This window comes from Leptonychotes weddellii, chromosome 11, assembly GCF_054177405.1.
Source record: "Leptonychotes weddellii isolate Sample4059 chromosome 11, ASM5417740v2, whole genome shotgun sequence".
Classification (NCBI taxonomy): Eukaryota; Metazoa; Chordata; class Mammalia; order Carnivora; family Phocidae; genus Leptonychotes; species Leptonychotes weddellii.
Genome location: NC_138379.1, coordinates 21,523,969 through 21,550,267, shown reverse-complemented (window position 1 = coordinate 21,550,267; position 26,299 = coordinate 21,523,969). Strand labels below are relative to the sequence as shown.

The 26,299-nt window shown below is 47.3% G+C and overlaps 1 protein-coding gene across 1 annotated transcript in view; it reads right to left on the bottom strand.

Moving 5' to 3' along the window:
- The window catches only part of SLC1A2 (solute carrier family 1 member 2), a 142,082-nt gene extending 120,104 nt beyond the window's left edge, over positions 1–21,978 (bottom strand). The window contains exon 1 of the mRNA XM_081798356.1: positions 21,896–21,978. Coding sequence (XP_081654482.1) covers positions 21,896–21,912 — 17 coding nt within the window. The 5' untranslated portion in view covers positions 21,913–21,978. The remainder of the gene's footprint in view (positions 1–21,895) is intronic.
- Positions 21,979–26,299: the final 4,321 nt, after the last annotated feature.

Sequence of the window (26,299 nt, the reverse complement as noted above, 5' to 3'; positions counted from 1 at the left end):
CTTTCAAGGCTCAGCCGGAAACCCCAGGAGGGCCTCCCTGTCTTTGCAGAAAAGTGGGGCTGCAGCGCCCTCCTGCGTCCTGGGTGGTGGAAGTCACCAGCCGAGGGCAGAGGAAGCCTGCCACGGCAGCTGAGCTGGCCATCCCACACCAACTATAGGAATTCCCAGGACCAGAGGGTTTTTTTCCTCCTGAGGTCATTGCTCTACTTCTGCTTGCCAGGCCAGGCACATCAGGGAGTTTGAGCTCCCAAGTTCCACCTTTTAGCTGCTCAATAAAGGCCCCCTGGGTTCCCCCGAGTCTTCTCCCAGTGGCGATGGAGGGGCTTGGAAAGCCACCTGCAAGGGAAGCCCCGAGTCCTTCCCAGTGTCCAACCAGACTTGGCATCCACAGGATTTCCTTTTCTGGGAGATTCGGCAGCAGCACGATACACATGTGTACTTGAAGGGGGGGCATGCCTAAAGGTAGCATTGACACATTTTGAAGGTTTTATCTATCTCAAGTCTCAGTTTTAGGTGTCAGAGGGATAGTAAGCACAATTGTGTTTGAATGATAATACGTCTTAAAACAGCCACCTTTTTCTGAGCACCTACTTGTTCCAGCACTGGTCACATGACAGATGACCTTCATTACAGCCCTGCAGGTTGATGCTATTCGTTTCTACTTTCTAGTAGAAGTCTAGGTTCTTTCAGAACCTGAGGCTCTGAGGCTAAGTCACTCATCCCGTAAGGAGCTGGTCCTAGATTCAGCCATCCTCAGCTCCTTCTTGGTGCCAGGTGCCTTGTACGAAGGCTTTAGGGCATGAGGATAGCCGGGAGCAGAAGACCAAGGTGCACTGTCTCCAGAGTGTCAGGCCTCCAGGCTCCAAGTGGCCGCCAGATGGTGGCTGTATTTGACCCAATTGACAGAAGGCCACTCTTTAAGACTTGGTGGAGGGCCAGACACTCCCGGAGTGTCTGTTAAGTCAATGAATGGTGCCACATTGTACTGTGACTTGAGCTAGGGGTCGGGGTGGTATTTCAGGAGAGCCTTGATTTCTAAAGCTGCCTGGGTTGAAGACAGAGGCCAGTCCAGCCCCTGATCTTGCTAACACAGGAGTCCCTTCCCTGGTCACTGCAAAGCCAGCTGGCTGCAGGTGACCCACAGCGAGCACAGCCCACTCTTCCCTTCTTTCTGCTCCTTACTGTCTGGAGCAGAGACAGCACAAATAATCCCCAAACTGGTAGTCATTGCTAAGCTTTTAACCAAATCAGGATTTGGTAACCAGCAAGAAGCATTCAGATAAAATGTAAAGGATGTTTTACAAATCTGAAAAAAAAAAGTCACCAGCCACCTTTCCTCTGAATTTTGAACATTCCCTTTAGTAATTTGTGAACCCCTTCACCAAAAATATGAAAATCATGATAAATATGAATAAAACATGCCTCTTAAAATGGCATGTGGATATTTAAAAGACATTATGAAGGTTTGTTGTCTAAAATGTTCTGATCCTGGGGCGCCTGGGTGGCTCAGTCGGTTAAGTGTCTGCCTTTGGTTCAGGTCATGGTCCTGGGGTCCTGGGATCGAGCCCCATGTCAGACTCCCTGCTCAGCGGGATCCCTGCTTCTCCCTCTCCCTCTCCCCCTTCCTGTGCTCTATGTCTCTCTCTCTCAAATGAATAAATAAAATCTTTAAAAAATAAATAAAATAAAATAAAATGTTCTGGTCTTAAAAGATGGGAGAGAATAGAGACTCCCTTCCATTAACATGTGTTTCTACACATTTCCTCTTGCTCCCACCACTCCCCCACCCCCGCCGGCTTTATTCTCCTGAGAACGCTAGAAGAGGCCCCATGACCCTTGAGACCCAGCACTCGCCAGCCCACTCAATGGAGCCCTTCCTCCCTCAGCCATCTGCAAGCTTACTCCCTTTCTATCACCAACTCCTGCCCTAGCCCCTGAACAAATCCCAAGCAAACCCCGAGGTCTAACTTATTTGGAGAGGTAAACTCCTCTGTCTTGTATAAAGCTCCCAGGATGTGATCCTTCCAGCCACCGTCCAGCTATGCAGTGGTGACGGGGTCCGCTCACCACATTGCAGTGAAGGCCTGAGGTGCACGCTCATCCCCCGAATGCACCCTCAGCCAAGTGTGGGGCATCAGCTGGGTCAGGCACCGCCGAGCCCCGGCCCCCCATGACGTGCGTGCCCTTGGATGCTGCACGTGCAGATCCAGCAGCTTGAGCCCGCTGGGGCGAAAGGCCACTTTTCAAATATATGAGAATGCAAATAGCTAATTCAACTCTGCCGATTAAAAATAAAAATTCCTGAACTTCAGTCAAAGGAGCATGAACTTTTTTTTTTTTTTTGACCTGTAGAAAATGACTGGGTGACTTGGCCGAAAAAGCCAGAACAGGCAAGGTGGGCCAACCCCTTCTCTTTTCCCCAGAGAGTCCATGTCACTGTCACACCTGTATGCCTCTTCATCTGCTGGAAGGCCACCGTCCCACCAGCCAAGAGCAGGACAGAATTCCAGGAAAATTCAGGCCTGGAGATTCTGATCTAGTTCATGGAAATGACCAGGGCCAAATGGCCCCGGGTTCGGTCAGGCACGGTATGGAGTCCTGGCTCAAGTGTGCAGTCACGCCACTGGGCATGACCCGGAAGGTGAGAGGAACATGATGCCCAGTAAAGCTAACTCTCTGTGCTCCTTGGAGGACAGAGCTGCAGAGTATGTTGGATTTTGAGAACATTTCTCTTCCCAGTGGGTAGGGAGGGTGAACTGCCCACAGGGACTACTGTTGTCCTCAGGAGCCACGGGCCTCGGGTGGTAAGCACAAGCTGTGTTCCATAGGGACTGAAAGGACCCCAGAGATCCTGGAGACCCAGGAGGAGGGGAGCACTGCCAGGGGCAGAGAGAGTGCCTTCCCGGCTGTGCCCTCCACAGTGATTCATGATGACTTCAGGAACATTCCACAGTGAACACTCATGAGCTGTCCTGCAGCAGGGAGGGCAACTGAGATCCCAGGACAACACTCAGTACACTGTGGGCAGGAGCGGGACTTTCCAAAAGCCAGGGCTGGCTCGCCCGGAGGGGGACCGGAAGAGGAGCTCTTCCTCGGAGTTCAGACCTCAAGCTGGCACCGGGGATGAGCTCATCTCTTAGGAGACCTCCTGTCAAATGTTTCAGATTCTTCTTCTCTTAAGCACTGAGAATAGGGATTTTCATGGTTATCTTTTTTTAAATCATTATACCCTCTCATTGTTCCCGAATCTTTGATAAAGTCTGTCCATTCACAGCCCCCGTGTATGAGAGAGGCTCTGAGGCATTAAGGACAGAGAAGCTAAGAGAAGTTTGGCTTTCCCCACCTCACCCCTCCACCAAGACTGCAGAGGGAGCAGCATGGTGCCCGGGAACAACAGTCCCAGGGACCCCAGAACAGCAAGCTTCGGGGGGACCGGAGGTCCAAGGTGCAGGAAAGAACACAGGTGAAGTGGGCAACATGCCTTCTCAAGCTCACATACTGGACAGGAAAAAGAATGAGATATAATAGATAGATTTCTGGTCCAGAAGCCAGTGGCAGAGCAAGGACTAAAACCCAGGTCTCCGTAACCCACTTTGACTGTGGGCCTCAGCCTAATGAGGGGGCTAGGCCAAATGTTCTGGAACCTTCTGAGTCCACAGTGACAGCAAGTAGAAACACTTTATTTTCCTTGACATGCCATCGAAGCCCATTCGGCATTCATTTCCAGTACAATTTCACCTGCACTGACCACTCTCACTTTTGAAGGGAATGGAACAAAAATATGGTCTGCGTTTGGCCAAGGAAACAGAGCCCAGAGTTGAAGTGCTACCCATGGTGAGTAGTGTAAAGGAGCTTAAGCCTACAGCAACCACACATAGCATTAAGTAAAGCCTGATCAAAGAGATATCTGGGGCCCGCAGTTTGTCAGGTAATAAAAAACAATACCACCGCCCAACTATCTCTAAGAAGTGATGTGAGTTAGCTCATCTTAAGAGAGCTAAAAAAAAAAAAAGGCAAAGTCTTACCCTAAGCAGCAGAAAGCTTAGCCTCCTCTCAGCTCCATGGAGCTGTGAAACCCAAGAGAACAGAGTATGTTGCGTTTTTAGAGAGAGCCCATTCAGAACTTTGCCAGCGGGAAGGAAGGACGCCACACCAGCCCTGCAGAGCCCGCCCATGCCTGGGTCACTACCCAGTTCGAGGAGAGACTTTGTGAGCGTTTATTTGCAGCCTGCAAGTTACTTCCAAAATAAAAATGTTCAGCCACAGTCTGTGCCTACCAGCCTGGAAAGAGCAACCCCATCTACATTGACCCTTAGCATGTCCTTATCACTCCTCTCTCTTCTTCCCCTACTCCCTGAATCACTGTCCTTCCCTTCAGCCGAAAGGAAGTCAAGAGTTGGCCTTTAACAGACACTTAGCCCCCTTCCAGGCATCTCCCAAGATGGGAAACCAAAGCAAGCACTTTTAATTACTCGGACCCAAAACGCTGAGCTTGACCTACCCAGATAATGAAGCCCAACTGGATGATTCTCCCTGCCGGATTCTTATGTACGTGTCACTTCCATAAAACTTGGGTACAAAATCCAGATGACCACAACTGGAGGTGGGGAGGTGGCTGGGGTAAGGGGCAGGGCTGGATCTTGAGACAGGAAGGTTAAGGATGTGAGAGGCAAACCTTGCATAGCAATGTCTACACTGCAGAAGATGACTTTTCCAGCTGTACACGGCTTGTCAGACCATCTAATCGTCCTCAAACTAGAAGGGGTATTCAGCTCCTTCCAGGGGAAGCAAAAGGACGGCAGAAAGGAAGAAGCCTGCCCCAGTAAAAAGGGCCGTATTTTTATTTATTTATTTATTTATTTTTATTTATTTATTTTTACAAAAAGCACTTGTTAGAGGAAAGCTAACCCCTTAAAAACGCAGTATGAACTCTGCACAGTTCCGGAAAAGGAAATCTTAAGAGTGTTCTACAATTTGTGCAAAAGCCCTGAAACAAAAAGAATGGGATCATTTCAGTCTAGACTGATGTGGAATGTGAATGAGGATACATAACATATAAAATGCCAAGACAGGGGAAAAAAAATTTTTTTAACCAAGTGCAGAGAAAAGACATTTCTTTGTCTACACCTGGCTCACGTGTTTTGCCAGGAATTAAAGCGAACCCCAGAGCCGTTCTATATTACAACTACAATTAACAGTCACTGCAGTGAAGTACACTCAAAAAGACAACTGCATGCGGTCATTCGAATCTCCTAGCCCCACCCAGACACTGCACAGTTGGGAGCTACTGCGGAGAGGATAAATGTGCATACCATCTGACCCAGCGATTCCACTTCTAGCAATCTACCCCAGGGAAATAATGAGACAGGTTTGCATAGGCATATACACAAGGACTTTTATAACAGTGAAACATCTGAAACAAGCTAAATATCTGACGATTGGGGATTGGTTTCAAAAGTGATAATACGTCCACAAAACGGAAACCACAGCAATTATAAAAGTTTATCAATTTACTTATTAACAGATGTTCGTAACACATTGCCAAGTCAAAAAATTAGTTTATAAGACAATCTGTAGGCTGTGCTTCCATTTTTATTAAAAATACGCATTTAGTCTGAAATGAAATACACCAATGTGAAAGATATTTATCGCCGGTTAGTAACAGAATAGGTGTTTTTTTTTTTTTTAAGCTTGCTTGTATCTAACCAGTGTGGATTTCCTACATAATGAATAAATTTGTTATGGATAAACTCTCCACCCTTACAGAATGGTGCCTTCATATGGCTTTACTCCTGCCACAAATCATATAGGTTCATCCCTGAAAAATCAGAGTCCCATGAAAATTTAACAGAGATAACATTTTTTTTAAATTTTTTTTTTAAAGATTTTATTTATTTATTTGAGAGAGAGCGAGAGAGAAACAGCATGAGAGGGGAGAGGGTCAGAGGGAGAAGCAGGCTCCCCGCTGAGCCGGGAGCCCGATGTGGGACTCGATCCCAAGACTCTAGGATCATGACCTGAGCTGAAGGCAGTCGCTTAACCAACTGAGCCACCCAGGTGCCCCAGAGATAACATTTTTTAAAAAAAGGAAAGAAAAACACAGAAGTCTTTCTAACTACTTGATTTCCCTTAAAAAAATCATACAGAAATCTTTTAGTGCTCAGCTGCTGCATACGATTTTTTTATGTTTTATTTATTTATGTCTCAGCCCCACCCCTCAGCCTCTGGGGAGAGAGAGGAGCTGGACACTGGGTTAACCACCCATGGGCAGTGATTGAATCAACCTATAAGGCAAAACCTCTATAGAAAACCCTAAATGACTCTTCAGGAGCTTCTGGGTTGGTGAAGGCATCAAGGTGCTGGGACGGTGGTGACCCCAGAGAGGGCACCATGTCCCATCCCCAATTCCTTTTCCTACGCATCTCTTCCATTTGGCTGCTTCTGAGTGGTGTCCTTTATAATAAACTGGGAAACATAAGTAAAGGGTTTCCCTGAGTTGTGTGAGTCATCCTAGAGCATTATCAAACCTGCAAAGGGGGCTGTGGGAACCCCCTGAATGCTCAGCCAGTCGGCTTGAAGTACAATGTGGGCTCCCCACTGGCATCCAAGTGGGGGCAGTCTGGTGGGACTGAGCCCTCTGCTTATGAGATCTGAAACTAATTTCAGGTAGGTAGCATCAGAATTGAATTGAATTGCCGGGCACCTGGCTGGCTGTCAGAGAGTTAGGGGCATGCTGGAAAAGCCACCATGCATTTCGAGTCAGAAGTGTTGTGAGTTCAAGGGTTAAAAACACGTAAGAGAAAAGCCTTCAAACAAACCTACGCTAATACTAACACAGCACCCGTGAGATCAAAGTCCAGGACCTACTTTCTCGTCTTACCACCTGTGGCGCTCGGAGAACGAATTAGCAAACATAGCTGTGGGTGTGCACTGAGTATTAACAATCTAATGTGCAAAGTCAGGAGGCTGAGCGGATAGCCTCAGCTAACTTCAACAGTTAGTAATACAGTAATGTAATGTAATACAGTTAGTGATTACAGTAATACAGTAATGCTCTTTCGAGAAGAATGACAGTGTCCACTACTGGGGGTCCTCCACGTCCCAGACACCATCTGGAGTGCTGCACACCCAAACCCCATCGACTGGCTGATATTGTCTCTATGTAATAGACAAATACTCAGAGTCTCAGAGAGGTTAATTAATTCCCTGAAGTTATACTGCTCATAAGTGGTGGGACGGGAAATTTCGCGTGGGTCTTTCCGAGTATAAAACACACCCTTATAACACTGGTGCCCAGAAGCTGTTTTATGCAAAAGATCTCCTCACTGGAATATTTGAGTGCACTGCAAGAGATGAGATATCCTCAAGGTCACCCTCTCCATCATGTTCACTGCCACCATTAATAGTATTTCATATAGACCCGCACACATGTGGCTTCCCTGCGGGACTGGCCCCATAACTCGCAAGGCCCAGTGCTAACTGAAAACACGAGGCCCCTTGTTAAGAATTTTAAGATGGTGACTGCAGAGCGTTAAACCAAAGCTCAGGCCCTTCTGAGCGCAGGCCCTGTGCTACTGCCCATCACAGGCCCGTGAAGCTGGCCCTGAAGCTTCCCTGCATTTCTTGGTACTTGATCCCAGATTCTCTTGGAGCAGGAATCAGAAATTATTATCGTAAAGAACTCATCCAGGGAGTTTTTTTGACTGCTTTCGTGTGTTCATTCAACAAACACCCTGTGGTTCCATGACAGAAGAAACAAAGGGTAATGTAAAATGCCCTGATTCGTCACTGAAGTCACAGCTGGATGGAACTGTGATTTCCCTGCTGCCTGAAAACATGGGAACGTCTTGGCCAGCCTCAGCGGCTAGCTCAAAGGTAGAGAGGGAAGCCCTCTGGAGACAAACAGATGGACCTACGTCCCTGACTCCTCTCCGGCCTCCTCCCAAGGGAGCGCGCCCTGTAACAAACACACCGCATTTTCACGCTTGTCTTAATTTTGTTCCTGCTTCCAACGGGCTTGGAATACAAGCTGGCCTCCCGGGGTGGCTGGTTAAACCTTTTGAAAAGAGGGATCACTCTTGTCATACTCCCATTCTCGCGCTGCTTATTTGGGGGCCGTTCCAGCCCTTTCAAAATGTACTTTTCAATCCCTTGAGTGTCTTTTGCTCCCTCGTTAAAGGCCTCTCCTCTTCCCGATAGTTGCCCCTTCACCTTAAAAGTCTGTCAACAACCCAGACAAAACCAGTTTGGACATACCGGAACTCTGGAACCAGCGACTCTTTTTCCATCGGCACCGATGACTCTCAAGGAGAAGCCAGGTGGCTGATGACGTGGACGAGGACCCAAGACCAGGATGGTAAATGAGACGGCTGTCAACTCTCTCTCTCAACCTCTCGTCCCAGGGGTAGCCCAGGGGGCCGGGGAGCTCTGGTCCCTTCAGTGACTTAGCAACTCCAGGTCACTTGAAATGTAAATAATCAAAGCAGTAGGACTTCCTTTCTTAAAAACCAAGACAACAGCTGGTGTTGGCCTGGGAAAGAGGCAATTTGCCCTCTGGCTCTGGCTTCAGGCTGCAGGAAAATTACCATTGCCCCGCAGCGAGCCTACGTGGGGCTCCACAGTGCCCCCTTCTGGACAAACTGGTTTAGTCCTGATTGCAGAAGAACAGTTTATGGGCAGATTGCGTGGGATCTGGGTTTTACTTTCCTGGAAACCCACTGAGAGTCTTCAGAGGGAAAGAGAAAGCAAATAAAGTAAAAACATGATCCGTGTCCGCTTGGTCCTCCCCACTAATAATGACTTCCATGCCTGAGGAAACTAGAAAACACAGTGTCCTGTTTTGATTCTTACTTTTACCTCCAACACCGCAGTGTGAATGCCCTGGCCCTGAATCCAGGAGGAATCCAGCTTTTGCCAATAGGATGATGAGGGTGGTTTCAGCTGAAGACTTTCCCATAAGGCTCAGGAAGGGGCTTTCACAAACTGGCCCTTCCCCCAATCTCAGAATTCTTACTGAGAGTCAAGAAGATGCCAGGGGCACCTGGGTGGTTCAGTCGTTAAGCGTCTGCCTTCCGCTCAGGTCATGGTCCCAGGGTCCTGGGATCGAGCCTCGCATCGGGCTCCCTGCTCAGCGGGAAGCCTGCTTCTCCCTCTCCCACTCCCCCTAGCTGTGTTCCCTCTCTCGCTGTGTCTCTCTCTGTCAAATAAATAAATAAATATTCTTAAAAAAAAAAAAAGAAAGAAAGAAGATGCCAGAGTTTTCATTCCCTTATCCCACCAGGGCACAACAAATACCCCTCAACGTGTCCCGCCACCAGAAAACTCCAGAGAAGAACTTAACTTCAGGAAATAGAGAAAACACCAAACGTTTTTATTCAGGCTCCCAGAAAACACATATACCAACTACAAAATGTATTATTTCTAGACTCATGGCTTTTCTTTCCAACCACAATAGGAAGCCAGAGAGGAGAAGGCTATTGGGAATGATTAAATACATACAGAATCTCTTTAAAAATTAAAAAGCATTAATTTAACAATAACGTCAGCTTTCAGTAACTTTTCTTTTTCTAAATCAGTTCTATAAGCAATTGAACTATTGAGCCTTGGATTTTATTCACTGATGCAATTTAAACATCATCTTTGACTTAAGAAATCTTTCTTTGTATCTGAATATCATATTCATGCTTGCTTCTCCTTGTTTTCCTTCACAAGGCACAAGGAAAAGGACCAGAAAGACACCATTCTGAGAGGAGTCAGGTGGTCCTTGGGAAAGATGGGGGGCTGGGGCTCAAAAGTCTCATCTGATTCAACTTCACTGCATTTTTAAGACAGCTGCAGTGACAGGAGTTTGTAATTTTTCCCAGACAAGAGCACAGGAACATGACTGGTTATGACAAATACATTTGTGGCTTCACAAGATGAGCTGTTGTCCAACTAGCTGTTCTTGTAAACTACCTGAACCCTAGCAACACCTAGCAGTCAAAAGTCTGGTTACTGATTGCTGGGCAGAACCTTAAAAAGAGGACCTGTCCCAAGAAGCAAAAGGACGTGTTCTCTCCACTTTGGCCCGGATGCCCCCTTAAAACCATCCCCTTCTGGGGACACCTGAGTGGCTCAATGGGTTAAGCGCCTGCCTTGGGCTCAGGTCATGGTCCCAGGGTCCTGGGATCGAGCCCCGCATTGGGCTCCCTGCTCAGCGGGAAGCCTGCTTCTCCCTCTCCCACTCCCCCTGCTTGTGTTCCCTCTCTCGCTGTGTCTCTCTCTGTCAAATAGATAAATGGAATCTTTAAAAAAATTAAAAATAAATAAATAAATAAATAAATAAAATAAACCATCCCCTTCTGGCCTCTGTATGCCCTAGCAGGTCTCCTTCCCAAGCTAGACAACTCGATTACACCCACATGCATCGTGATAATGATAATAAACCGAGGCACAAAGAAAGGAATGCAGTCCTGATCCTCAGAGAGACACCAGGACGGTGAGCAGATAGACGAGGCAACACACACTATTAGCATAAAGCGCTGTAAGAGAGGGCTGAACAAAGTGTAACAGGAACAAACTCCCTGGAAGAGACCCAGCTCAAATGTCTCCTCTTCTGAGAAGCCCTCCCTGCATGCCCAGGCTGGGTGAGGCCAACACGCATTCAATCAATCAATGTTTATTGAGGGCACGGTGTCAGGATCTAGGGAGAGGCGATGACGGACCAGCTGCCAGAGTGCTTCCATGCTGGTGAGGGAAGTAGAGGCAAACCAGAAGGTAAATAAATAAAATATTTAAACACTACACCTGATGCCGTGAAGGAAGCAAACAAAGGGGATGACGTGGGGCTCAGAAAGGGGGATGAGGTTTTTGGAGGGATGGGAGAAGACCTCTCTAGGAAATGGTGTCCGCACGGAGAACTGAAGGATGCTCTAGGATTAAAGGGTGCCAGCCAATTGAAGAATGGCGGTGGGCGGAGGGTGGGAAGTGGTCCAGACAAAGGGAATGGGCCCTAAGGGGGTGGGCAAGACCAGGGGGGTAGTTGAGGAACTGACAGTTAGGAGGCTGTGGAGTTTCCAATAGAGCCATGCCGTTGTCCGAGCAGACGTGAGGGTGGTGGCAAAGCTACATTTAGGAGATGGGACAGGGAAAGCTTGTAGGTTGGGGCTGACGGAAGAGAAAAAAAAAAACAGGGGTAACACCTACACCGCTCACTCTGAATGGCCAGAGGGATGCCAGTGTCATCTACTGAGAAGGGAGAAACTTGGGAGGGCATAGGGTTACGGCTGCAGGAAGAAGTATCAAGAGTTCCATTGTACGCGCAATAATTTGGAGATGTCTATGCATCGCACAAAGGGAGATGTCAATTAGATGATAGGAGATATGAATCTGGAGCTTGGAGAAGAGGTCTGAGCTAGAAATATATGTTTTAGAGTTTTCAATATGCATGTGGTGTGATAAGGCCCAAGAAGTGATCCAAAGAGAACGCAGAGCAGAGAAAATGGGGATCGAGAATGAGTCCAAAGAAATTTCACCAGCCACCCAAGATTACAAATGAACCCTTGGGGAGAAAGAGAAGAATCCCAGCTAGGGAGACTTAGAAAGGCTTCCAGAAGTTAAATCTTAAACTATAAAGACAATCACTACTAAAATCTATCCGACTCTAGCTGGCTGCCCCATCCATCACTCCATGGATCATGAGGGTGGAAGGCCCAGATCTGGCAGGCCAGGCAGGTGACCTTTTTCTCCCCCTCTGTCCTGAGTTGTCCTACCCCACGCCATGGGCTGTGGGATTGGTCAAATAAGAAGACTATAGGAACCACGGCCAAGGACTCACAGAGCCACCCTGCCCTCCTCTGCAGGAACCTTCAGAGCAAGCAATGAATTACCCTCTAGTTCCAATTCTTTCTTTCATCAGCTTCCACAAACGGTACTCAAGAAGACATCGCCCTCACTAATCAAACCTTTCCCTTAGCACATGAACATGCTTACCTTGTACCCAGCCTAAAACTGAAACAAATAAGCCAAAATGTAATCTCTCCTGCATCTACTTTCCTATTCCCATCCTCCCCTTGATTGCCACTCCTGGGGAAAAAAAAAAAAAAAAATTGCATTCTGCTTCTCTCCACCCATTCTCAACCCACATACCCCTGGAGGTATGAAGTGAAAAGCAAGCTGTAAAACAGTCTGTATAGGATGGTATGATTTGCATATCAACAACAGGATGTTTGTATGGCCATAGAAAAATGTCTCAAAGGACAGACCAAAAAATGAGTAATTCTCGAGAGCAGGGTTGAGGCATTCTTTTACTTCTTTACTTTATGCCATTCTGTAATATTTGAGGCTTAGGGGAGGTTTTTGGTTTTGTTTTGGTTTTTTAATAATGCTACTTTTTTTTTTTTTAAAGATTTTATTTATTTATTTGAGAGAGAGAGACTGAGAGAGAGAGCACATGAGAGGGGGGAGGGTTGGGAGGGTCAGAGGGAGAAGCAGACTCCCCGCCGAGCAGGGAGCCCGATGCGGGACTCGATCCAGGGACTCCAGGATCATGACCTGAGCCGAAGGCAGTCGCTCAACCAACTGAGCCACCCAGGCGCCCAATAATGCTACTTTTGTTGTTGTTCTTGTCACTGTTATGGGGATAGAGCCACTGATCCAGAGGACAAAATGTTAAAAATTTTTGTTAAAAATAATTTGACAGTGAAGACTGAATCCTTCATACCCCTTTATTTGGCTGATAGTTAAATTCTATGTACAAAATGGATTTTCTAAATGCTGATTCAGTATTGTCTTTATCCAAATACTGGAAACATGCACGGTATCTTTTTGCTACAGTAAATAATAGATTTGAAACTCTTTAAAAGAGGTAAAGAAAAGAAAGACAATTTTCAATGTTGGCTTGTTTTACCTTCTACTGTTCTAGAAGTAAGCCATTTGAATTAAGTTGCTGTGCTAATAAAAACACAAACACATTGATAATCAATGCCCTGGTCTCAGAGAGCAGAGCCAGCTACGATGAGAGAGTAAGGGGAAATGTCTGTAAAAGTATAATCTACAAGGTCTTAGATTATGTATAAAAGTACCCTTTCATCTCTGAACATAATATTTGCCAAGGGAATAGAGCTGAGACATATCAATGTAAAAGCACCTTTAGCTGCAGGTGGACAGAATGCATGAGCTCTTGAATCAACAGAACAACACAGTAGATATTCCAGAAAAGGGTTATCCAGTTCACTGCCCACCTTTTCCCAAGGTAAGGACTCCATGGGAAATACACTAGTAGGAATATAGAAACAGTTGCTGTCAACACTGGAAGTATCAATAATAGCTCTACACTGGTTCCCCAATATATTTATCTATTGCTCTTTCTGGCCCCTTCCAATAACCAGAGTTGAGAACACTTTCCTAGGCAGCAATTTCAGATAACCATCCTCCTGTTGCACCAGAAACTTCTGGCAGTTCCGGAGTGACGAGAAGAGCTTCTGTCATCCGTCTCTGGGGGCTGCGTGGGTCACAGCTAAACCTGGGTAAGGTGATGTCTACTCATTCTCCCCACCCTTTCCCCCCAACCACATACTCTTTTAAGGTATAGCATTTTGTTCCAGATAATAGCTTTGTGGAGGCCTGGATATTCAGATCAAAGGCAACTGTACCCATTATTTTATTATCGCTCAAGTGTTTTAATTTGGAGTCACCAATGGATGCTGCGGTGTGCCAGCAAGACTCCCATGCTCCCACCTTCAGGACTGTAAGATTTATTCCCCCAGCGGCTGACAGTGCTGGTAAATGACGCTTATGGACTATAGCGCCCCCTAAGCCTAGCCCTGGACTCACCCCGGGCCATGCCCACTGCCCAAGCACAGCCCAGATCCAGCAGCTGGTTAATGCAGCGGTAGAAAGGCCAGACCTCTTTTCTCCATTCAGGATCATTCTAAAGAAACATCCCTGCACCAGAGCTTCCTGTGGGATGGGCTGAGCCCTTTGATGGGACTGTTTCAACAGAACAATGCAGTTTTTTTTTTCTTGTTAAAGGGTTAACAAGAAAAAAGGCAAGTCCCCCTGCCCACCCATTCTTCCTTCCCTCTTCCGCAGGGATTTATGCCTGCCAGCTCCCCTCAATAAACTTCATGTACACAAGTCTCCACCTCAGAGTGCTTCCCAGACCGACCAGCAATAATGCCTCAAACCCAGTGTAGCAGTGTCTTGAAAAGAATCCAAATCTGAATATTCTCAGACTAATAGGTAAACTTCGACAAATGATTAGCTCTTCATCTGAAATGTTAGCAATTAATCATGATCAAAAAATCGATGATCCCTTCAGAGCTTCTAGCCTAGGATGTCTGCTGATTGATGACTTTGAATCCCAGAGAAACACCAGGGAAATAGACTCAGTCTATAATCCTATACTCTCTATTCGATTCTTAGAAATTGGTCCCAAACTTATTTTTTACTTTTTCCAGACCATAAGTTCCATCTAAATGTAAAAAAATAAGAGCTGAGCCCATTCCCCAGGGACCATGAGTCCCCTCCGTGTGTCTGAGATGAGTGTCGTCAGCTAATATCCATCCATTTCACCTCTAGAGAAGTTTATCTAATTGTACTTTGTTCATGTTGACTTCCATCCACTTTCCTAACAAAGCTGGTTATCAGATCACAACTGCCCTTTTAAGTACAGACTGAGATAAAAACAAAAATACATTTGGTTTGCAGCAGTTGGCTTTGCCTGATACCTAACAGAAAAGAATGCTTTCCTTGTTTTACCTGTCTTCTTTTACCTCACCTCCCTCCATGCACTGCAACTGCTTCTTCTACTTGAAATTCTCTGGTTTGATGTCTACAAGCTGGGGTCTGACCATTGTTCTCAGTTGCCTAAACTTATTCCCTCTTTTTTTTTTTTTTAATGGCGGCATCTTCTTTAATGTCACATCTCCATTCAAAGATAAGTTAACTTCTCTGTAATCATTGACATCTTTCTTGTGCATTGTCTCTTAAATTCTTTATCATCTCTTTCTGCAAGGACACTCGGCTATCTTATTTCCTTTGACCAAAATGATTGAATCTACCCACTGGCGCTAAAACAAACAAACAAAGGGAACACTGAAATTTTAAGGAAATGTGAAATAACTGCAAAATGTGCATACTTTGAAACACAGTAGAATTAGATGAAAAAAAAAAAGCCCCCAATAACAGCCTAAAATCAAAATTCCTCAAAGCTTCAGATTCTCCATCTGTAAAATGAGCATAATATTCCATAGGAATTTTCCAAGGATTTAATGAAATCATATATGTATAGTCACACAGACTTGGAATAAATTCAAATGAATGGTCTTATTTATATTTTGTTTATGTTGTTATCTATAAACACTGCTGATATATGACAATTGTCTCACAAATACTAAATGATACATTTGGTGGAGACACTTTTTTTCCAATGAAAAAAGAATGGAATGCTGTGGGACTTGGGGGTCCCCAAGAACCCAGGGGCTTCCAAAGGGAGTCAAACCACCAGTCTGGACAAAGTGCTGATATTTACTGCCACCTATTGAGTAATCAGCAAACTGTGCTTAAATACACAACAATAAGACCTCTGAAAAATTTCTTCCTCAATTTAAAAGACATCTCTAGTCATCACTGTTTGCATATGTTGCAAATATATATATATCAGCCCTACTCCTAAAAGGACAGGGTAATAGTTGTTTTAGGAAAGTGGGTAAGTGATGTCACAACCCTAAACCACTATGCTTAAAATCATACAGGAAAGGATAAATTCCAGAGCCATAAAATACTCAGCTACATTTGCCCAAGTGCATGCCCAAGGCTCAGTATTCCGAAGGAGGGGACCCATGTGGTCATGCCCTGCCTGGGCTGTTTCAGAGCACTGTATCTGGATAAGACTGTGTTACTGGCATCCTGACAACCAATAATTACAAAAGAACTGATCATCAGGAACAACCCAGACCAAAGTTAAAGGAAATAACAAGAAGGTAGTGGTTAAAGGGTTAACAAGAAAAGGTGGCTGGAATTACCTTTCATGTCCTAGAGATGGGTTTTGAAGAATTCCCCCAATTCACAACCACTGGGCAGTGGCAGTCCGGAAGAGGACAGAACCCAAGCTTTCATTCTCTCAAAGGCTGCCTTAGAGAGGTAAGAGGTCGAGCAGGCAACATGCGCCAGGAGTCTCAGAAAAGACTGTGCCCAACCTGAAAGCCATATGCCCTATCTCCGGCAAAAGCCACTTGGCCCCAGCGGGACTAAGCAGTGTACTCTAACGGCTAGAGCCCAGGCTGCCAGAGCCTGGCTGCCTGGATTTACAGCTTGTCTTTGCCACCAACTGTGAAACCTTGGGCAAATTCCTTAATCTCTCTATGCCTCAATTTCCATACCTGTAAAATGGGGATGATACTAGGTCTTGTGCATCACATTGCAGTGGAGACTGAATAAATTAATACATATAAAGTGCTTAAAACAACACAGGGGTGTAATCACTCAATAAATTGTACCAACACAAAAGGACAGATCATTTGCCATCAGATTTCCCAATGTTTGCCAGAAGCCAGAATCAGGATTCCTTTTTCAGGTGAAAGAGGTTTATAAGCAAATAATTCTAACATTTTCAAAATCCTGCATAAGCCAAGAACATACTTGTCTGGGGGCCACATACCATCTGCAGTGATCCAGTACCTCATGGCTAGTGCTGTGGGAAGAGCAACGCTTGGGATGCAGACGAGCCTCAGACCCACTTCCAACCTTCCCACCAGCCCTGTGATCCTGAGAGCACAGCGCCTGGGAACCCACCATGGCAGGAGCACACGAGAGACGGTCCCGTGCCAGATGACGAAGGGCGAGTAACAGATGGCCCCTCTGACCAAATGTAACAGAAGAAAGTACTCTTGGTGATTTAAACAAAGCCTCTAACACTACAGGGGTGTGTGGGAGGGTAAACATCTCCCTCCTTGTCTCCAGGGACTTCACTCAAGGTCTTTAACATGAACCATCATGCATCCTAGGAGCCAGGATTGACACAGACCAAGTCCAGCCACTAAAACAGAGTTCATCCCATCTTTAAAGGACAGCCCTTGCTCAATGAGTCTATCATCCAAAGTAGCTACCAAGATTGCCAAAAATACCAGACGGTTCGGCGGACAGCCGTTGTACCTGCTCATCTATATGGAAAATTAAATAGATACATCGGTGAAAGGTAAGTAAATAAATAGCAACACTGTTGAAAACCAACCATTTTGGAAAAAAAAAAAAAGCAAAGCACTAAGAAAATGAGTTATCCTTTTTAAAAGTTTGAGGATCTTCCCTTTTCTCCATTTGCCTTTGATTCGGCTGGCCCATTGTCTCTTCTGCCATCACTTGAAGCCAACCAGAGAGATTTATAACGAGATGCTAGTCCTTTTCTACTCTGCTGACAAATATGCGGCCCATCTGCCTCCAATCAATGATGGAGCACGTGGAAATGGGAGCAATGAGGTATTTTTAAGCACTCCTTTAATGAATTCATCCCAAGGACTTGGCACTTGGTGCGTTAAGGGGTGAGGGGCGGGCAGAGGGAGGAGACAGCAAGTACAGGATCTGGTAAATAAAGAGATTTGCCGTAATCTGGCTTCTAAAACCCTTGCTATGAAACATTCTGCTTGCCCCCAACAAGCTGTTAAGAGCAAACAGACAAGGCTGCAAGCAAAGCGGTGTATGTCATTTGTTCGATTTTTTTTTTTCAGACTTCAAGGACAAGTTCTTAAAACACAAGCAAAACTAGAATTTTATCTAGAGAGGGATACTCCTGTCTACTATTGCTAGAAGGTTTTAAATTATTGGTGTCTTATTTGATTAAAATAATCATCGCAGGTCATTGACATGAAGAGTAGATTCAGTTAGATCCAGAGACTAGCCAGTCCCTTGGGGGAAAAATCAGCATGGAAAACAATTTCGTTTGCCTTTAAATGGGGGAAAACCAGACATCTGGGCATTGGTAATACAGTCTTAAAGGAGGGTGGGGACCGGGGAATTTACATTGAAATCAACCTGTGTTGAGCTTCAAACCGTGAAAAGCTTTGCAATCCTAGATCTCTAGGATTTATGGCACAATGACCCAGAAATTTCACTCGTAGCTGTTAAATATTGCTGGTTTCTGCAGCCAAAGCGCTACCTCTTAGGCACTTTTCCTTGTCTAACAATTTCCTTAAATTTGAAGCGAAAGGAGACATCACCTAATCGTGTTGTATAAAAGGGCAAAAGAAGCGGCCATTGATACTGATGGGCAGACCTGTCTTTTGGTTTTTTAACACCCTGGCTCTTCTACTTCGTTTGGTGGAAATGCAGTTTGGATTTAGAAATTGTTTCTTGTTAGAATTGAGCTTTCAGTCCCTCACAAGAGGCTGTCTTAGTAAACATGAAATGGCTTTTTCATAATTCCATTATTATCTCTTTTACCCAAGGAGGCTGATTTTTATATTCTTCTAAAGGAGAAATGAAAACAGCAGCAAAGCCTGAGGCATGCAATATGCAAACCCCTCTGGGCCCCAAACCCCATGCCCTCCACTTGCTTTCCAATAAGTCCACTCCATGAGCTCTTCCTCCCACTGACCTCAGCCTCATTCCCGAGGGGAGGAGGGAGACGGCAATCGTTATGTTTTGCTTTTGTTTGCTTGAAATAATAAATCCAGAGGTCTCCCTTGCCAGGGTTTTTCTGCTGTCAGCAGTTTTCTGTTTCATTTGCTTCCTTAGTCAAACTGAAACCCAAGCCCTTGTGGTTGGCTTTCGCCCTGACCCCTTGGCTCCTGGGAACTGATCAGAAGACAGATCGCTGCGGGTTCCTGACAAACAGGGAGACTTAGCAGTCTTTCACCCCCCAGAACATACTTCTAAAATGTCCACCTCCACAACATCTAGGCACTCCAATATAACTCAGTCCATAATTGACCCTAGCCTGTCTGCCACCAACTACTTATAATCTCTTTCCAATTTGGGTCAGGGACCTAAAACCATAACTCTAGCCATGTCTGGGGAGCCAGAAAAAAAAAGAGTGCTCAACTATCTAATTAGACGTTGCTTTGCAAGAAAATACCTCTTGGGGCCTGGGAACTACCAAAGAGTCCACTGTTGGCTTTTATGGATACTAATAATCCCGGCTGCAAATAATCAGAAACCTCAAATAACCAAACCGCTTTTGAGTATACTTTGTGAAGGCAAAGACCGACGAGTGCAGAGGCTGATCACAAGAAGATTCCAAAAGGCAGTTTGCAGGGTGTATATGCCAAAGGTTTGAGAGAAAGCCAGTAATCTTCTGCACTAGACACACCTAGTACACTCTTCGATGATAACTGACATTTCCAGGTGGTAACCCCAAAGTTCTGCCAAGTCCTGGAATCTTCCTGGAACGATGACAGTAAATTTTATACCATTTTATTCTTAAAGCCCATTTTCATTGGGCCACCTACTTCACAGACATTGGAAGAATCAAATGTGATGATATACACAAATAAGCTTTGCAAGTAGGATGCTAAACAAACATAAGATGTCACTGTTGCTTCTAATCGGTAATCGGCATATGTATTTGACAGTAACTATATCACCAAAGGAATGGTAACCAGAATGGCCAGTTTACCATACTCTCCCATGTCTCAAACATTCTCGATCAAACAGAGTTGAACTGAAAATACAGGTATTGAAAACATAACTGTATTGCTATTTTTGCTTCCTTCTCAGCAATGTGTTTGTGTTTCAAAGAAACAGCTTCAACATCGGTAGAAAGCAAAAGCCAACAAAGGCAACTGGCCTGAGGATTCTCCGTGAACTTCTGTTTATAAGGCACATCAATCAAAGATGTCAGAAGAGGCAAGAGAATCTCACCAAACCACAGGAAAATTTACTAATCAAAGTCTTCGATTGGAGCCGACTCTCTAAAAGCCAGTTCTCAGACTATGTATGTGTTTGTATCCCTGTAGAGCGCCTTCTATGTGAGGTCGACCCAAGTACTCGGGTAAATGGTCCTGGAAGAAAAGATGGAAGAACAGAACAGACGGAGCAAGACCAAGGCTTCTGAAAAAGTCACCTGCTTATCAGTTACTGCTCTTACATGATAATGGGTCATAGATTTCGCTATGTTCCCCAGCCTTTCAATTTTTTTCAGGTCTTTCATCTCCTAAATACAAGGGGTTTTTTTGACCCATCTTTTCTTAACTATGCACAGATACTGCATTAATTGATTGTGAATCTTAAAAATACTGAAAATCACTTCTCTGTATTTAATGTCAAATCATTTCACAGCTCTCATTTAGAGCAGAGGTGAGATACACACCTTTGGGGGTCTTTGTTATTGCCTTAACCTTTCCCTTCCCTCTCTGGTTCTCAAAATAAGGAGTGAGTTGGGTGCAGGATTTGAAAAACAACCATTATCCACCTCTTTCACAGATGTTTTTGAACCTAGCCTTTACACGCAGGGGTAAGCCTAGAAGGGCCATGAAGGCAGCCAGAAATGCCTTTATATCTTTTCCCGTATGAAAGACTGATTCAGCAGGGAAAGGCTCTGAGATTGAGCCATATGGGTTCTTAATATTTAACTCTAGATCTCTGTTTCAGCACAATGTACCACCTTCTTTGTACACACGTGTCTTTCTGGAGTATCTTTTTTTGGAGAAATAATCATCAAAAAAAGTCCACACTGCTGAAATGTTAGAATGAAAAGAAAGAAGAAATCTCATGCTACCGCAAGGTGCCAGACTCCTTCAGAAGGAGTCCCGGGGACAGAAAAGGGATGAGTTCCTTCTCCTGAACACAGAGAGACGGTTTTGGAAATACCTTCCTTTTGCTGGAGGTTGGAATCTAAAGATCTGACTTTGGAACAAGTTCTTTACTCCTACTTAGAGAGTCTTTCCCAAAAAACAAGCCTGTGGCGTTGGTAAAATGTCTTAGAGAGAAATTATGTTAAGTGGCGGCACTAAGGATTCTTCACCCGTGCCCAGAGGAACTGCTTTCCACGCAACTTGGATGCAGTGATCTCTTGCAAGTGGCCAGTGCAATTTTGTGAATTAACCAAAGAGCTGACCTCCCCAACTAGTCCTTTTATCCCTATTTTGGGTTCTACCAAGCCAGAAGTTTCCTGGGAGATACTCATCCAGGGACCTTGTTCTGGACCCTTCCTTTGAGGTGTGAGTATTCAAGGGACCCTTTTGCCCGTTGCAGCCCCATCTCCCTCCTGCTAAATGCAGCAGTCATTTGCCTCTGGGAACATTCTCCCTCCACCTGCTCCTCATGAGGCAGGAGAGGACTCCACGGCCCCAGGCAGAATGGGGAAGGCAGCGCTTCACCCGCTGGCATCGGGGGACTCCTGTCCCTGCCCCAAATCACTTCTTTTCCCGCCTCTTCCCGGGAAGTACCCAAATCTCTTCCACCCGTCCTTAGAGCGGGCCAGGGAGATTCCGCCATCCAAGGGCAAGGTGCGATCTGTGCGGGCCGGGCTTCTCCCCCGCGACTCTGCAAAGCTGACATTCAAGTCCTCGCGCCGCCGGTCCCGGCTCATTCATTCCGGGCCGGTCCCCACCTTCCAGCCCGCGCCTGGCTCCAAGCGCTGCTTCCCCGGGCAATGTCTGCCGCTCACACCGTGCCCAATCTCAAAAAGTAACCTCTAGAGCGTTCTCTCGTCGGACTCCTCTTCACACCTCCACCGTACCCTTTTCATTCAAATAAAACCGTCGTCCGTCCCCCGCATCTTCAAAGGGTTAAGCAGCTAGCTTCGCCACGGAAAACCAATCCCCTCCCCACCATCCCACACCCCCAGCCAAGCCATCGCTCCGCCACCACCGTCTCCGAGGCCCGGCGCCGACGTCTCCGGGTCCCCATCCCGGATGAGGGGCCACCCCCCCTCCCCCGCGCGCGCCCGCTCCCCCGCGGGTCCGCAGAAAAGCCCCCTCACCCTTCGGTGGATGCCATGGTCTGGGGAACGCCCCCTCCTCTTCGGCGCGGTCCGGCGGCGGCGGGCGCGGGGCGAGCTGGCGCGGCGGGAGCGCCGGCGAGTGGCGGAGCGCGCTATTTAAGGGGGAGCGTCTCCCCGCCTCCCACCCCCCTCCCGGGTAAGCCCTTTAGTGCCTCAGCCCGCGCGGGAGGCTCGGGCCGGCGCTAAGCCGCGGCTCGGCTCTCCGCCGCGCGCGTCCCGCCTCGCCGGCGCTCGGCGGGGCGTTCGGGGGGCTGGGGGTGGCCTCCGCCAGCCAGCGCCGCCCCCGGGCCGCCGGGCCGCCGCCGCCACCTGCGTGTGCTGCGGGGCTCGATGCGCGGCGCGGGGCCTGGCGCGGGCTGCTGGCGGGCGGCGGGGGAGGCCGGGGAAGGGGGGTGCCGCGGGGGTGCAGGGGAGTGTGTGCGTGCGTGCGCGCGTGTGCGGGTGTGTGCGCGCCGGGGGACGCGGTGGCGGGCCGCTGCGCCCTGGCTCGGCGCCGCCGGGGAGGGATTGCGAGGTTTAGCCCCGCCGCAGCTGGGGATTTGCAGGCGATCCCTCTCTATTTTCGTCGAGAGCTGACATCACCCGCGCCGCCGCCTCGGGAGACTCCTTTAACTGCCGCCCCCTCGCCCCCCGTCCCCAGACGAGGTCCCTCCTCTGCCGTGCCTCCCCCCCCCCCCCCCCCGCCACACACACACCCTCCCCACCCCGGCCTCTCGCCATAAATTAGCCAAATAAGAAAGGAGGCCCCGCTGGTCGCCGGGAAGGCCTGGGCAGCCGGTGGCAGGAACCCAGAGGATCTAAGGAGTCGCTATTGTTCCCCCTCAAGCCCGCGTGGCCCCGGGTCACCCCGCGCCCGGCGAAGCGCAGGCCAGGGCCCGGAGACCTGGGATGCCCCTCCGTCCTCGCCTCGCTCAGCAGCCCCCGGCGCTCCCCCTCGCTCCTTGGCACACGCGCTCCGGCGCCGCGCTCACCCGCAGGCTCACCCGCAAGCTCCCCCTCGCGGGCGACACACCCACCCCATCCTCCCGCGTCCCGGGTGCCGGGCCCAGCCGAACCCAGCTGCGCGCCCTCCCCCGCCGCGGCCCGAATAAATCTCTGGCCTTCAATTATTCATCGGGATTAATATTAATGCAGCTCCCGGGGGGCGGCCGGCGGGCGGGGTGCTGGGGAGGCCGTGGTTTTTTTTAAGCTTTGGGAGGTTGGCCTCGGGGGCGCTGGCTGGCAAGGCGCGGGGAGACTGCCCAGCTAGCGGCGGGGGACGCGTCTCCACCCACTCCCGCTCGCCTTCGGCTTCTGAGCCCCGGGGGCGGCGCACGGAAGACAGATGGGCTCGGGCAGGGGAGGGTCGGAGCCTCCCCGCCGGCTTTGCATAATAATGACGAAATCCGTGCAGATTTTATTATCTTTGGGACGCAGCAGACACCTACCCCTCCAGCACCTGCCGCACGCTGTGACTGTCGGGGAGGGGAGACTTCACTTTTCTTCGTCTGGAAAATGGGACCAAAAAATAATCCCCTTTGCGGGGCCGCAGTGAGAATTAAACCCGCTCTCTTGACAGATTTGCAACGTGTAAGCGCTCCCGGGAGATGTCAGCGGTGCTTAGCTTGTCGCTAGGAACCTGCCAGGCTCCTCCGGGCGGGGTCACGGGACCCCAGAACCCCAGCAGTGTCTGCGCCTCCATGTCTCCCCAGTTTTCTGTCCTGGGGAGGTACTCTTCAGTCCCGGGGCTGTGCGGACCCTTGTCAGACGCCGAGTGCGGCTGGCTAATGGGTGAGGGAATCAGGAAGATGTTATTTAAGGGTACAAACTTGCAACCAGTAGGTAAATAACCTGGAGATCTAACGCACAGTGTGCCGAGAACCTGGAATCTCTAGGAGTTCATCCCGGGGACCGTGCCAGGGGAGCGCAGTCCCACAGGGACCGCTGTGTAGTTGCATGCCAGGCATTGGTACGCCAGAGCTTGGGTCCGTCACCACCTGACAGTGGAGTAATTGGCAAATTCCTCAACTTTTCCTCATCCCATAAGCTGCATGGGAGTAACATTCCCAACCTCCCAGTGCTAAGAGAAGGAAATGAAATGTGAAAGATATGCAAAGCGCTTTAAAGTCTGGCACCCTGTAAACCCTCCAAGATTGTTCCGTTAAATCTAAGGGTCTCCAGAGGATGGTTTCTTGAGCACAATATCCAAGGATGAATAGGCAGATAAGAGAAATACCACGAAGAGGAGAAAAGAACTAAATAGAAGTTAAATAAATAAGTGAATCTCTGCCCACCTCCTCCCTTCAACCCCTTTCCCAATATCTGAGTCCAAACATCTTCCTCCGTCCATAGCTTGCTCCATGTCTCCCTTTCCCTCTGCTCTCCTCTCTTCCTGTCTGCCCCATCAGATCAACCAGATCTACATCTCCATCAGCCTAGGACCCTTTACTTAACAACCCTTCTAATTTTGCGTTTTCTTTTTAAAATTGCAGTTATTAAATTAATGTACTGATCTGTATTCAATTAAGGCAATCTGGTACATGTGTTTAAAAATAATTTGCAGGTGAAAAACTACTTTCTTGCGCCTTCGTGTTATGATTGACACTGCCTTCTCTTTAACCCTACCAAGGGTTTTGTATCTAAAATTATCAGGTTTAGGACATTTATAGTTTTGTTTTCTCTTTACAAGTTAGGGATTTTACTTCCTTTTCTGCTGAGGTGGCAGCTAGAGAACAAAGCCATGGGAATCTATCCCAGGCCTAGATATTAATGATCCCAGCAGCCCTCCAGCACCCCTCTTAAGATGAGTGTGAATGAACTCCTCCATTATAATCCCTCAGTGTCTGCACACAGGCGTGGGGCCGAGCGAGCGGCACCATTCATTAGCACTCACTGCCAAGAGCAAGGCACCTGGCAGTGTATAAACACAGACTAAATAAAAGGACAGAGGAAAGGGGATGGAGTTGTTTTCACGTTTTAAACCATCCAATTAAAAAAGTACTCTTACAGCATCGCGCAAAGTGAGACAAGTCAGACATAGAAAGACAAATACTGTATAGTATAATTTATATGTGGAATCTAAAAAGGCAGAACTCAGGGGGGCCTCGGTGGCTCAGTTGGTTAAGCGTCTGCCTTCGGCTTAGATCATGATCCCAGGGTCCTGGGATCAAGCCCTGCATCGGGCTCCCTGCTCGGTGGGGAGCCTGCTTCTGCCTCTGCCTGCCGCTCCCCCTGCTTGTGCTCTCTCTCTCTGACAAATAAATAAAATCTTAAAAAAAAAAAAAAAAAAAAGCGGAACTCTAAAAACAGAGTAGAATGGTGGTTACCAGGGGCTAATGGGTGAGGGAATCAGGAAGATGTTATTTAAGGGTACAAACTTGCAACCAGTAGGTAAATAACCTGGAGATCTAATGCACAGCAAAGTGATGATAGACAACAATACTGTATTATAAATTCAAAGTTGCTCAGAGACTAAGTATAAATTATTTCCACCACAAAAAAAGAAATGATAATTATGTGACATGAGAGAGGTGCTAGCTAACGCTACAGTGGTAATCATTTTGCAACATACAAGTGTATCAAATCAACACGGTGTGCACCTTAAACTTCAACAGTGTTTTGTCAATTATATCTCAATAAAAATAAACTTAAAAATCCACTCTCGTGCGTTTTCAGTGTTGAGAACCTAAGAGAATGCACGTGAATAATCAAGCATGGCCAGATTACATGGGAAAAGTGGTTCCACCTTCTCTATAAATGACCATGTTTGGGAACCCTGACATCCCACCCTACCCTTGAGACACATTTGCATTCAGCTGTTCTTGGAGACAAGACCTATTAAATCATGTGGAATATACCACAGATAATTCTGGATAATAACCATTAGCTAGGAGGAACAAACCCTCTTTTCTCACACTGGAGGGCCCCTCCCAACATTCCCACCAGGTCTTCATCTTTAAAGCGAACTGGAGCTGTGCTTTTCAATACTGGCCACTCATTAGAATGCACTGAGAGAGCTCTTTAGAAAATAACCACACCCAGGCCACCTGCCAGAGATTTGGGTTCCATCAGCCTGTGGTGGGGCCTTAACTGGTATTTTTAAAAAACGTGCCCAGGTGATCGACTCTTCTATAGCCACTGGACTAGAGATGGTTCAACAAAATGGCACCCAGAAGTAGTTGGAATTAATTGGTGTTTCAGCCTTTGGAAAGACACGATACAAGGTTGACCCTCCTCTCTTCAAATACAGGGAACTAAAAAATCTATCAGGCAAACACAGAGCTCTCTTCTTAGGTTGCACACGCAGGGAATACTGAGGATGAGCCCCTCTACCACACAGCCTCAGTGCTAGATGAGAACTCAGCTATGGGTCAGGCAGACCTGCATTAAATACTGCCCTGAACC